At 39.9% G+C, this 13582-nt stretch overlaps 1 protein-coding gene across 1 annotated transcript; it reads right to left on the reverse strand.

The window, feature by feature from the left end:
- Positions 1 to 1997: 1997 nt before the first annotated feature.
- Positions 1998 to 8683, reverse strand: LOC140930330 (uncharacterized). Its single transcript, XM_073380011.1, has 2 exons — positions 8031 to 8683; positions 1998 to 2244 (listed from the first exon to the last, which is right to left on the reverse strand). The coding sequence occupies exons 1-2, from the start codon at positions 8548 to 8550 to the stop codon at positions 2114 to 2116; spliced, it is 651 nt and encodes a 216-aa protein (XP_073236112.1). The 5' UTR covers positions 8551 to 8683; the 3' UTR covers positions 1998 to 2113.
- Between the last annotated feature and the right edge of the window lie 4899 nt (positions 8684 to 13582).

Consider the following 13582-nt stretch of genomic DNA (forward strand, 5'->3'; position numbering starts at 1 on the left):
TACGATCACGTTTGCGATCTGGTGACTAAACCAATGTTTGAGATGATTTCATTATTTGCAAGCTACTTTTAGAATAACTAGACTGACTTCCTTGATTTCTTGTTGATCTCAACTGATAGCATTCTGTAGCTGCTTGTAACTCGAGCGTATTTTCGTGAAATATCGTGATGTTCGTGAAAAATATAACAAACGCGTTCTAGCCCTGCGAGCAGAGCCTCCTGTTGTCTTTTTGAGTGAGGATTGGGGGGGGGGGGGGGGGGGGGGGTACTCATGAGAATTCGTGGTGAGCGTGTGCCGCCGGTGCTCCAAATCCTGACCCTATTTCAGACCAAAAAAATGTCATTTTTCATACGCGTTTTCTTATCTGGCCTCTAAAATCCATACCTATTCTAAGACCTGGCCTTTAAGAAATTATGTCATCATTTATACTTAGATTAGAACATCAACAAAAAAGTTTTCTTAAAATCCATTCCGAATCCGCATATTTCTCTTTCTTTCTTACTCATGTGGAATTGAAACAATATATACGTTCGTACATTCCCGTAGCTCGCTTGAAAAGCATACCCGACTCCAGGCCAAAATGAGCAAAGTCTATACCCGTTTTCAGACCAAAACGGCGCAAAAACCCTACCCTTTGGCGCGGCACATACCCTAATGACTTATGTAAGGGAGTACTCCTCCCCTGGGGTGAGGAGGGAGAACCCCTCCCCCGTGGTGAGGAGTAGGACAAACTCGAGCAAGCAAAAGAAACTCTAAGCTGGCAGGATGACGTCTTCCCGGCGGGAGGACTGCCATATTTGGGCTATATAGGTATGCGCCCCTGTGAAGAGTATGGTTTTCAAGCAGTTTACCCTAGGATAAGGTATTTATATCAGAAAGTTTGCGTCTAGAATAGGGTATCATTTTCTCGGAAACTGTTCAATTGGTTGAAGATTTCAGTCTAGACTAGAGAAACCGAGAATTACCACTCGAAAAATCAAATCCGTTTTGTTTGGGCTGGACTGTGCTACTGACCTCAGTAGTTTCTGGAAAACAGATACTCTCGGATAGGAGGGATTTGGGAAATTTAGGCTAGTATACTGGGTAGCAAAATACAGTTGAGCCAGCTCTGGTATAGGCTAAGGTTCCAGGGTCCCAGCAGCACGTCCCCACCCAAAAATTCCTAAAGTACTCCCCCCTCCCCCCTCTGTGACGTCTTCCCCAAGGCTTTTCCCAGAACAATAGCCCACCTTCGGTATATTTTAAAAATTCTAACATGACTAGGGCGTTCCACAAGTTGCTCGGCCACATTTTTTGGCAACTTCTCGTATTTTGAGCAGCTTTTTTCGTTTCGAGCAACTTTTTCCATTCTGATCAGTTTCTCTAGTTATCTTCTAATTCTGAGACGTCGGAGCAGCTTTCAATGCTTAAATGTTTGTAAAAAAAGAAGCCAAATCCTCCCCCCTGGGGCAGATCATGGGCGCAAGAGAAAAGTAGCCGGGCTGCTCGGTCAGTGGCTTTTAGAGAAAATTCGAAGAGGTGGACGAATATTCACACTTGACTGACTTGACAGTGAAGAAGGTCATTCAGCAATTCTATTGGCTCATTACACTTTTTGGTTTTAATTGAGGGCAAAGTTATTTAGCAACGCTGGTTACACTGCAAAATTGCACAAAAATGCTTAGGAATCATAGTCTTACTTTTCTTGTACAATTTGCATACTTGAGCATCAGACCAAAAAAGTTTTTGTTTTTTTAAGCAACTTTTGAGTAACTTTCGTCACAAAAAGCAACTTTTGATTGTTTTTTGAGCAACGTTTGAGAAATTCCGGGAAACTTTTTGGAAAATCTCGAGCAAATTGTGGAAAGCCCTAAACATGACTCCGAGACTTTCTGGTCATTTTTCTTTTTTGGGGGTTGGTTTTCTTTGTGCTCAAGACAATGCCGGGAGTTGTGAAAAATCTGCAATTTTGCCCCCAAAGTCTCGGAGTCATGATAGAATTTTTATGTAACGTGGGCTATTACATGGATGAGCCCTGGAAAGCCGAGAGACTTTGCCAACTTCGTTTTAATTTCTTCTGGCTCCAGTCCTTCAGCCACGAACGGCAATAACTTCAGAGAGCCAACAACGGCTTTCAGAGTCGATCAGTAAGTTCCAAGAGAGGTAAAGTCAAAGTGTCCGATTGAAAACTGTTGCAAAGTAGAGTATGAAGAAACGGCTCTTCGGTGTGAACGCAAAGGTGACTAGATGTATCTGACCATATATCTAAGGAGGAAACGAAAAGACAAAGTTAAAATTAGCAATCTGAGGTGGTAGCCTTTGTGCAGGGTCTGGAAGGGTTTTCCGGGATCCGGGATTGACCAAAATAAAGGTGGGGAATCGGGAAAACTTAACGAGATCGGGATTTGACTGCTACTGGGAAAGCGAGATTCGCCAAAATTTCGGCGCGAATGCTGTATTGGGAAAGAAAATGATGTTCTCGATAGCGATGGCAGAAGTTCGGGATGGCGGGCTTCCGTGAACAAGGAGCGGGATCAGGACCCCGATTCCTCCTTTCCAGACCCTACTGGTGCTCTGTCACTGTCTGTGGGGAGCTATCTCGTATACTAGTTCCATGATTCTATCAAATCAAAGAGAATGAATAGTATTTCTATCTATTACTCCACATGATTACTAAATTGCTTTAAACTGCTTGTTTCCTATGCGTAGGTTGCCCTTAATGGTTTGAAAGCCGATTTCCGGAGAGCTTACGTTATCTCATTGTAATGTTTATCAGCTCCTAATTTTGATGTTATAATACCACTTGGCAGGTAGCCCGTAAAATAAATTTATAATCCACTGTATAACAATTGAATTTATCCAGGCGGTAGTAAAAAAAATATTATGAATTCGGATTGATAAACATGCGTTAAACTTAATTATTGGCTGGATTTCTTATGCCGAGTTGTGATTCCTTAGTTAAAACATGACTTATGGTAGGCCGTTTAATGTGCCCAAATAATTAATCGCTGTGTCTCCGGCCCCACTGAGTGACTAGATCAGAACTTGAGTGCTAACACTTCTCTCCAAAGTCAATTATGGGGCAAGCATGCTGATCTTAATTCACCCTGGTGGCCAATTAGTGTGTCCTTGGTTCGTGCAACTCCCAACACTGGGCGACTTGATCAGAACAATTGACCTGACAGCGAACAGCCCCCTCTTCCAACGTTCGGCATGCCATGTTTTCCGAGTATTTAATTTGAGTCTGAATAAAATCCTATGGTGTGACAAATCAATTAAATCTTTTCCTGAGTGCCCGGCAATAGCCATTTATTTCCCGTATTTCACAGAATGAAATTTAGGAGTTGCTTTTTATAAATGTATCTTTTCCATTCCTCTCTAGGTAGTGAAAAGTTAAGAGGGAAATAAGATCTGTTGACAACAGACTACAGCCTAAGAAACATGGTGACAAGGAGTTTTAGCTGGATCGAGTTATTCATCTGGGAAAGAACTGGCTAAAAACTTAAGTAGAATAAACCAGCAGTTCCCGGCTACTCTACACAATTAAAGGTAGGGGTTGCAGGGGCTTAACGCCTTTAACTCCCAGAAGTGACTGGTTTATAACTTGTCCTCATAATTCCAATACTGATTGTCCAACAGATAGGTGACGAGAATAGGTAAATTTATTAGCCAATGGATGCCATATTGACATAACCCCAAATTCTCTTAACCAATGTACAGTAAAATGCATAACAGCCAGAAATGAGAATTACTATCAGATCTTGGGAGTCAAGTAAATAAATAAATTAATGAATTAATAATTCATGTAGACAGTCAGGTAAATATGGTAATATTGTGCAAGTTTTAGTCTTAATGTTCCTCAATTTTATCAAAGTGAAAAAAAACCCTAAATTTTAGTTAGCTAATCGAAGAAAAAAAATCACGACACACCGACTGTAGTCGTGTTGTCTGGTGACCATCGTTTCCGTTCAGCCCCACGGTGGCATAAAAGATCTTTGGTGTGTCCATTCCATGAAATAAGAGCTTTTATAACGTACTTTCAAATGATGCTATTTATTTTTTGTCCAGTTTTCAATAATAGATTTGATATTTTTATTGAATCCCTAATTTGGAGCACTTGTTGGAGTGAGGGTTCATATCTTATCAGCGGATGTTAACTATCTGGCTAAAAAAAGCTGAGACTTTAAGCGGACAGGATCTGGAGGATTTAACTTATCTTGGGTCAAAGAAGTTAATCCTCTAATGGGTCCGTCATTAAGAAGCTTAACTCGAGGGTCTTAGGTTAAAGAATCCCAGTTTAGAAATCGTAAATTAATGATTTAACTCAGTAGATATCAGTAACCCGTTTTCTAAAGATCAAAGACTCTGCCCTTGCTCTAGATGTAACGAAATCTCTACATTTAAATTTAATAACCTGGGGTTCAAAACAACGTCAAAAGGCCGAATCCGGCTTCCTGTACAGAATCTACAGAAAGACAAAAGACATTAAAGCGCCGCGCTTATTTACCTATACCAAGAGCCATATACGTAATCAGACCAATTTTGGGTCACCAAGAGAGGATGTGCCGCCTCGTCGCTTGTGGTCACACAGCACAATAGTCTTTCGTTTGCATGGTTATAGAATGGTAAATTCGAGACTTGCCAGACTGCGAAACCCCGGTTTCAAAATTCGGGACCAAAACTTATACTGAAAATTCGAGACTCCGAGACGCAAAACAAAGTTCGATCGATGCGAAAACCAGACTTCGAGACCCGTCAAATACGCTTCCCAGACCCGTTCCGAGACCCACGTTTTTGAGGAACCATAATATGCCGTACCCGTTTTGTACAGACGGAAAATTCACGTTTCACTCGATACCAGTTCAAATACAGTTATAAATACCATCGTAGGATCTCCAAATTACAAATAGATCATTCACTGATCATTACCTGGGTGGAAAAACATCCTTTACCAACCGATATTTTATAAAATGGCAAAACACCAAATCGAGCGGCAACCTAAAATGACTAAAATGCCAAAATACAGTTAAAGCCAGGCTTTAGGCAAGCGTAGCATTGAATTAAGTAATGCGTTTAAATTGTAGGACATTTCATTTGAAACTTTCCTGAGTGAAACCGGTGTATTAGTCAATCAAATTTCTACATTGTTTGCTTAAATTTTCCATTTCACTAAGCTTGAATTTTTATATCACTGATTCCACTTTGCTAGGGCAAAACTCCCGTTAGTAACCAGGTAAAGGTTTTTTGTGGTATAGACTTATACAGATAGACTGTTAATTAATTTAGTTTTGAAAGTAGAAGAATTAACGACGGATACTAAAATATACACTGTACGTAGTGTGCCAAAATTCAGAAGTGCCCAAAAACGGAGGTAATTTTGGCACATTCTTTAGGACGTGATGGAATCGCCATTACAACCAAATTTTTTTAAATTATTCAACAGATTACCGCCATGCGCCAAGCGATAAGAAAAACTAATACAATTATTTACCAAAAAGATATCTTCAACCGTGTCAGTTTCGTTTAAATCTGCGTCATGTGGCGTATGGACTCGTTGCTAAAAGATAACGGTTATCTAGTTAACGCTTGTTGTCTTCAGGGGTGGGCCAGTGTGAAAGAATGTTAATCATCCAGCCACTCATCTAAGGCGTTCAATGGAGGGACTGGCAGGGGGGACCTCTTCATATCGGTTTTCAGACATAACTCACGAACGTTTCACATTAACGGTCAGTGATTTCTTCTTTTAGCATCAATGTCAGAATTGCAAAACATTTGAAAAAAAAAAGATCGGTTTGAAAACCATGTCTGATATCCTTTAAGTACTGATGATAAGTTTGGTGCTGCTGAATATTATGAGCTATGGGTCTCTGCCTGCCGGGGGCTACTCCCTCAAAGAAGCCATATAAGTATGTGCCGCCCCAAAGGGTATGGTTTTTGCGCCTTTTCGGTCTGAAGACTGGTATACTGACATTTTGTTCATTTTGGTCTGGAATCGGGTATGGTTTTCGAGGGAAATATTGGAGTGTATAGTGAAATATGCAAATTCGAAATGGCTTTTAAGAAATCTTTATGTTTGCGTTTTAATCTAAGTAATCATGAAATAATTTCTGCCTAGAGGCCAGGTCTGAAACCTGTATGGATTTTAAATGCCACTGACAACGGGTGTGGAAAATGACATTTTTGGTCTGAAATAGGGTCAGGATTTAGAGAACCAGGCGGCACACCCCTCCAAGAGTTCCTGGGAGTACCCCCCGGTCTGCCTATTAAAAATCTCGTCCTGTAAACACGGAGTTTTTTTTAAGTGCATGCTTCCCCCGGATCTTGTAAACCATTTGTTTAAAAACCTTCCCAATGTGGAAACCACAATTTGTTAGTTCTAACAAGAACCATAGACTGGTGAAACGGCCTCGAAAAAGACGCATTTAGTAGGAAAGCATTCGCCAAGGATAAAAAATTTGTCATGTTTACAATCATTTATTAGCATAATTTACTCACATTGCAATTATCACAAACACTCACTGGCAGAACATTTAAAGTGGGAGATCTTATCGACGACTTAAATGTCCTAAAATACCCTACTGCACCAAACTGATAGCAAGTTCGGCCATCAGTCTTTTCAGGTGTAATCTAAACTGAAGATTGGCAACATCTTAATTTCTTATTTTTTTGTTATTCTCTTTTACGTCCCAGTTGTGTATTTGCGCCGAACTAAAATGGAATTTCGACCGGAAATGAAATATTCCCGTAATGTCGGGACATCATTAAATTTCGTTCGGGCCATTTTTAAGCACGGTTGGAGGCTAAACGTTTTATCTTTGATTACAAAAGAATTTTAATAAAGTGGTTTTTAGTGCATAGATAATTTAATATTCTGCGCAACACCTAGATAGTTTAAATGACTTTTTCCAATGACGTGAATTTATGAGTAATGTCTAAAAACAAGCTTGTGAATCGAATTTTTACTTGTTCTGGATTTAAATGTCAGCGAAATGTCTGCGTCAAACTGTGCTAACGTTTTCATGAAATTTTGCCTCTACGACTAGACTTTCTCTCTAAAATTCTAATTAGACCTGAACTGTTTGTATGGAATGCCAAAGTTACCAAAAATACTCTGTCTCTTTGTTATTGCAATTTAACTTATTTTTGACCGTTATACAAACAACGTTTTTCCAGTTAAAATTGATAGTCGGTTCTTTTTGTTCATTTAGAAAAAAGAAAGAAATCTCGGAAACATGCACTGAAAGCAATACTAAAAAGCATGGAGAAGCTTTTTAGTCATTACTAAAGAGTATGACACTAATTTTTTTGTATTAAAGCCAAAAAGCGTTAAAATGTCCGATTTCCTGTTATTTTTACATAGGTTAGGTTACAAAGTATGTTTATCACTTGAAAGAAGGCAGAAGTCCTGTTATGCCGTTTAGGTGCGGATTAATTGTGACGGGGAAAAATTGTTTCACGTTAAGCTATGAAATATCGCTGCAGCATAAAAATAACTACGCGTTACCCTTACTGTTGACACTATGGTTTATATCAGGCCATGGTTATAAAAAAAGAAACCAGAAACTTTGCTAGACTCTTCTGTGATACAAAAATGCAAAACTTCTTTTAAGGTGTTCTATAAAGAGCAGAACAATGTGACTGATATTTGGATATCGTTTCCTTATTTGGGTGAGTGTAAAGAGCGTCAATTGCCGGGAATGCATGGGAGAAAATTTGAGAAAAAGATCATGTTTTTGTTGAACTCAAGTCAATCATCGGACTAAGTTCATCGGTTAGGCTTACGTCGAGAGTTTTTTGTAAAGGTTCACTGGTTTTATCAATTTAGTTTCAGCTTTTACACATGTCAAGGCTGGCTTTTTAGAAGCTTACGGTTACAAAAACAAACTGCTAGATAAATTTAATGCTAAAAAGGGATTTACTATATAGCTTTGAAAAACAAGGCAGGGAGTTTTTTTCCTTCTCTCAGCCAAGAGCCTATTCAGGCTGACACTTTTTTAATGTCTAGTACTACCACCGGGGTGTGCGAATTCACTAAAGTAACGAACACGTACCTTCTCCTTGAAGAAAATCGTCGTTTTCTAGTTCACGGGCATTGATGTAAAACTCCTCCCCCAGAAGTTCGTGCAACTTGGGCTCAACACTGTCACAAAAGTTGGTTGGTTCGCTGGGTATTCTCTCATCCTGATCTAACAACTCGGACAGGTGTTCGATCCACCTTATTGCTACTCTTAAAATATCGATTTTAGAAATCTCTGCGGTGTCAGACACTGGGAGCGCGTTTTTTAGCTCCAAAAAGGCGCGGTTGACACCTTGTATTCTCCTTCTCTCGCGCTCGTTAGCAGCGCGCCGTTGTCGGCTTACTCCAGTTAGCATACGCTTTCTTCGCCTTTTCAGCTTTCGCCTACCAGCAGGATGAGCGGCGACAGGGCTACCAATGTTGTCCAAGTCTCCATCACCGCTGGTCGAAGACTGTGAAGAAGTGGGTGAGTTTTGCATTAACTGGTCCGAGTAAGAGAAATTGTTTTCCCCATCAGACCAAGAGCCCTCTAGTTTTACTACTGCCGACATCATGTGCGTTGCAGTGTTGACTTGAGCTTGTAAACAATCTTCTTTGGCAATCGACTCTACTGGCGAAAAACGCTTATAAGTAATAGAGCAGCTTTTGTAAGACGATACGGCTGTCAACGCGTATAAACGGTCAGTGGAATTCGGCCTGTGCTACAATGTAGCTTGTGTTGAGTGGCGATTGCGGTATTATCTTGATAGTCGATTTGATTGACATGCGCTTGAGACATCCTTGACGAGGGTTGACGACCTTGTTCCGTGCCACACATTTTACTACAGACATTCTCGACAGAATTTTTTTCCTATCCTTCCCATCAAGGCTAACAAACGCCCGCTGTCACAAAAACACGACAGAAGGAAAACTGACGTGGAAAAGATATGACTGTCTATTAATTGTGTCCTCGGCCGATTAGCCTGAACAAAGCCGGTATCCCTTTCACCGAGATGATGCCGCCTGCTGAATAACTACCTCTGTATCTATTTTAATATTTTAATTAATTATTTTAATTATTTTAATCTATTTAAATTAATGGCATCTCATTAAACCGTATTTACCCCTAACCGTGATTAGGAGTCAAGAGGTTATACAGTTAGTATTGGGCAATCTGGAACAATCCAAGCCCACCAAATCATCCGATATCGAAAACGTTAGTTATTTTAGTTATTTCATGACGCATGATAAATTTCCGTCGCATTTTTGGTTGCGAGCCTTCTCATCGGAAGTTCAAACTCTTTAAAAACAGAAACTGAACATTCAGGTATGTTTTAAACAAGATTATCTCATACCATTCATAAGATGAGGCGCTGACTGTCCGTTCTCATTAGTAACGCCTTCAACGATTCCCTTGTACTTTTCATTTCCATGAAAAAAAAAAAAACTCCTCAACAAACCGTCTAACTTTCGAGTTTGTGAACGGAATCGAAATGCTATGTTGTTACTATTCAAATGAACCCTCTTCAATATGTCTTTCCTCTTCAGTGGGTAGGGGTAGATTTGTTTTTTAGTATTGTTACTCTCTTGGTTTCAAGAGAGTAACAATACTCTCTATGGGTAAAATGCAGAGTGGAACTCAGTGATCGTCTATACTGGCGACCGGCCTTACTATCGATGTTTGGCTTTAGGTAGTTATTTAACTGCGATCAGTCTCTTATGTTTCTTGTGAGTCACAGTTCCTCCTCCTTTTTTCCGTAATTTGCACAATTTACCTTTTTGCTCACCGTGCGTGGCTCTGGCGAAAGGAGGACGACCGCTCGCGGTCTAAGCAGTTATCGTTGTTGTTTTTAGTTGCTGCTGACGATGGATGGATAATATAATGTCTCAATAAAATCCAGGTGGTTTATTTCCTTTTTGTCTCAGTTTAACCATGAGCTTGAAGTCAGTGACTTTCTCGATGATTTGCACTTGAGAGGCTTTTTGAGGCCGAGGCCACTAGTCTAGCCCCTCCGTTGTTGATCTCTTTACTGATCTTGGCATCTATAAGTATCCCTTTGGCATGATTTTATAGGAGCTAATGTTAACATTCATTCATAGAGAGGGGGTTGAAAACCACAAGAACGTGTCAAGGAAGATAAAGTTAATTAACTCCACACCCAATTAAGATAGCTTAATCTTGAACAAGAGAACATTGTGTAATTTCACCTTATGAGGTAAAAGAAATTGACCTTCTGTAGAGCCAATCGCCCTTATTAAAGAAGCACGCAAAGGGGAAACACGAGTGATAAATCGTTTAACCAAGCGGATATTTTGTTGAGGCATACGTGTGCTTACAATCAGCATCCGCAAAGGAAGCGATTAAAAAACAGTTAGGACAAACAAAGGGCCGATAGGCTAGTTAATCACCTACTTTACACCTCCCAACACTTAGACATCTATTCAAAGCTTTATCAACTCACGCCTAATAACCTTATTCTCATAAAGGTAGATTTTATTCTCAGAGACTTTAAAGCTGACCTAAGATAAACTTGTTTTCAAAACCTCTCATTACTCAATTAAGGATCCAATATCCATTTCTTGTGGAGGAAAGGCCGACAACCCCACCCCCTCTCCCGTCCAGCGCGAGGGACACCAACGTCCCCCTCAAGAGAAAGTCAGTGTATCCATGGCGATCTTATCATAACATAACAAAGATTCCAAATATCAGTCAAAATATTTTAAGATCTCAGAATTTCCAACTCTCGGGGTGTTGTGGGGAAGTAAATACTGGAATTCTAGAAACTCTGCAGAAGCGCGTTGGAAGATTGTAATTAAAACATCTACCACTGTGATAAAAGCTATGAAGTGGCCAAGTCTTAGACAGGCGCGATGAACACATCCTAAAACTTGTAAGGAAATTTATACATGGTCGGTGCCCTCAGTATTTTAAGAACATCTTTGTTTTTAACGAGGACATTTGTGCTCGTTCAACCCGCCAAGCAATCTCTTGCATCTGCCTGCTATAAGACCCGAAGTGGCCAAGAGATCCTTTTATTACCATGGAAGTATGGTTTTTAATAGTTATTGTAAATGTCCTTAATCTTGAAAGATCTTGTTATTAATTCATTTGTTATATTACCCTGTATATATTTTATTATTATTATTATTATTATTATTATTATTATTATTATTATTATCGGTTATTTATAGTCTTGTTAGTGAACTCAGGGCTCTTAGCTATTGATAGCAGGTATGCTTTGCAAGCTCCCTGAATGGACTACCCTGGGTAATTACTTTTTGATTTTAAATAAAGGCGTCTATCTATCTAACTAAAAATGGGCAAAATACCGGCCTTACCGTGATAAGCAAATAAACGTTGAACAAACAAAACTGTCATGCACAAAAATAGTATCTTAGAGGAACGGAATTAACGAGAACAACCCAACAAAGCGAAGTGAATTAACGTCTGATTATATTATTAAGGTGTTACAGTAATCCTCAATCGAATAGAACTACAGTCTGTGTAGAGACTTGAAAGATGAAAAAACATCAAAATTCCAAACTCAAGAAGGCAACAGAATTTCACGAGTTATGTATGCCGCCAATTGCTAACGTGTTTGCTCAAGTATGATTTTCTCCAGAGTAAGGAGCATTACGTTTAATTTTATGTGGCTGAGATATATATTGAATCAGTGTGATATGACTCCTTTCCCCCCGCAGCCGCCCCCATCCACAAGAAAAAAGATCATGATGTCTACAGTTTTCATATCGTTTTCATATTAGTCAGGAGCTCATAACCTGAAGCGAGCAACTTCCAGCTTATTTTTAGAACGGTTTTGGCGCGAATTTAGAATATCTAGCCCCACAAACCAGTCAGCAAAACATATAGATCTAAAAATGATAATTTTTGCCTTTTAACGACGTTACCTTTTCCTTGTTGATATCTTATACTTCGAATGCGTTCGTAGACGTGGCGGAGATTCCATTTTCGTGGGAAAAAGTGCCCTAAAATGTGTCTAAAAATAAACCCGGTCAGAGAAAAACGCCGTAACATAGGGCTAGTATGGGAGTTGCTCGCTCCGGGTTATGGGCTCCTGTATTAGTTAATTAGTTTAGTCAGGTTAACTATTCCGATGAAAGAACGTAGCGGAACGAAGACGTCTACTCGAAGCATAGTTTTTACATTTATCACTGATAGCACTGAGCGTTGTTTGTGTGCAAGTACAACATCCTCCGGGGTGGAGTGCTTCTGCTGATTTAAGATATGTGCCCGCGGGGCTATAACATTTCGAGGTGTACATATCTCAAAGAGGGTGATGTTACATTGCGCATACCTAGACATGCGCTTCACGTAATTCTCTCTTTATTCCCCTCAGTGTTTTACCCGTAGTTGAAATAAGCGCCGCACTTTTAACAGGAAAATTGAAATAAGCGCCGCGGCGTTTAATCGATCTTTTACATTACCTATTCCCAAGCGGAGTCCCCCTGGGATAGGTGTGTGCGACGAAAGGTCTTAAATTAGAGCGAAATTTAAGGGAAAGGAAATCGAATGGACATTTAAAAAGCAAGGATTCTATTATTCTGGCTCAACAGGCAATTCAGTTTTCTCTAAAAGTCACTCGAGCCCCTGGGCTCTCAAGTACCCTTCAAAGAACCAGCAAAAAGGGCACTCTTTTTTAAGACCTCGGAAACCGTGCCCTATCCCGGGCACGTACCTATATAGCTTAAATACTCCCGGGCAGGTCCTTAAAGATTTTTGAACCGAGATCAGTCAAAAAAGACATTTGAAGTTATTGCGAGACACCGAACCTTCGTTTACCAAGAATTCAAAAACTAAAAAGCCTCAACAATTGGTTAAGCTATCGTTTATACAAGAACAGAAACAATTTTTGACGACTGATAAACTCAGAAATATGGCTCTTGGTCCGGAATGCTGCTGAACTTTGACTGAGGGGCATGAACAGTTGGACAGGCGCATGCGTTGTTGAAGTATTAAGCTCTCATCTTGCAAATTTTGAGACAAATTTTGGCTAAACGTTTCAGTGCCACACTCGAATACAGTCGTTTCTCCTCGCTCCTTGTCGCTAGAGAAGTTTCTCTCCCACGAAACGTCCCTAGCGGCGAGGAGAGAGGAGATACAGCTATATTTGCACGCTGGCTATTGGCGCTTCTTTCGCTTTTGTTCCGCACTTTTTATTTTTCTATGAAACAAGGCTCATTGAATTTTCTGTTTTTCCCTATTTTTTGGCCTCTTCCGGGTTTGAATTAAAAGATCTCTTCCCTTCCCCTACGCCCCTCCTCCACCCCCCCAAAAAAAGTTTGGCCTCTAAGCTGGATGTGACCATTAAAAACTGATGACGTTATATGTGGTACAAAGGACTTGATTTCATAATGGCGTTTTAGGCGTAAATCGTGTTCAGTATCAAGTTTATTAAACTTACTGAAATAGGAGTATTTACAGCATGGTTAGCTTTTTAAAGTGGCCAACTTTATTTAAAATAAAAGGCAATCAGCTGATTGTAATGCATATATGTGATCCGAACTCAACACATACTCTACACAGTATTACTATGGACAAGGTCGCTACTTCGAACCAAGCAAAATAAGTTATCTAACTACAAATAA

Source organism: Porites lutea, chromosome 3 (assembly GCF_958299795.1).
Source record: "Porites lutea chromosome 3, jaPorLute2.1, whole genome shotgun sequence".
NCBI classification, from domain to species: Eukaryota; Metazoa; Cnidaria; class Anthozoa; order Scleractinia; family Poritidae; genus Porites; species Porites lutea.

Bases quoted from the DNA above. Each gene is read 5' to 3' on its own strand.
- LOC140930330 (XM_073380011.1), bottom strand. From the start codon at position 8,550: ATGATGTCGGCAGTAGTAAAACTAGAGGGCTCTTGGTCTGATGGGGAA. The intron at 2,245-8,030 runs GTACGTGTTCGT...TTTCCTCCTTAG, and splicing joins CGATTTTCTTCAAGGAGAAG to ATATATGGTCAGATACATCT.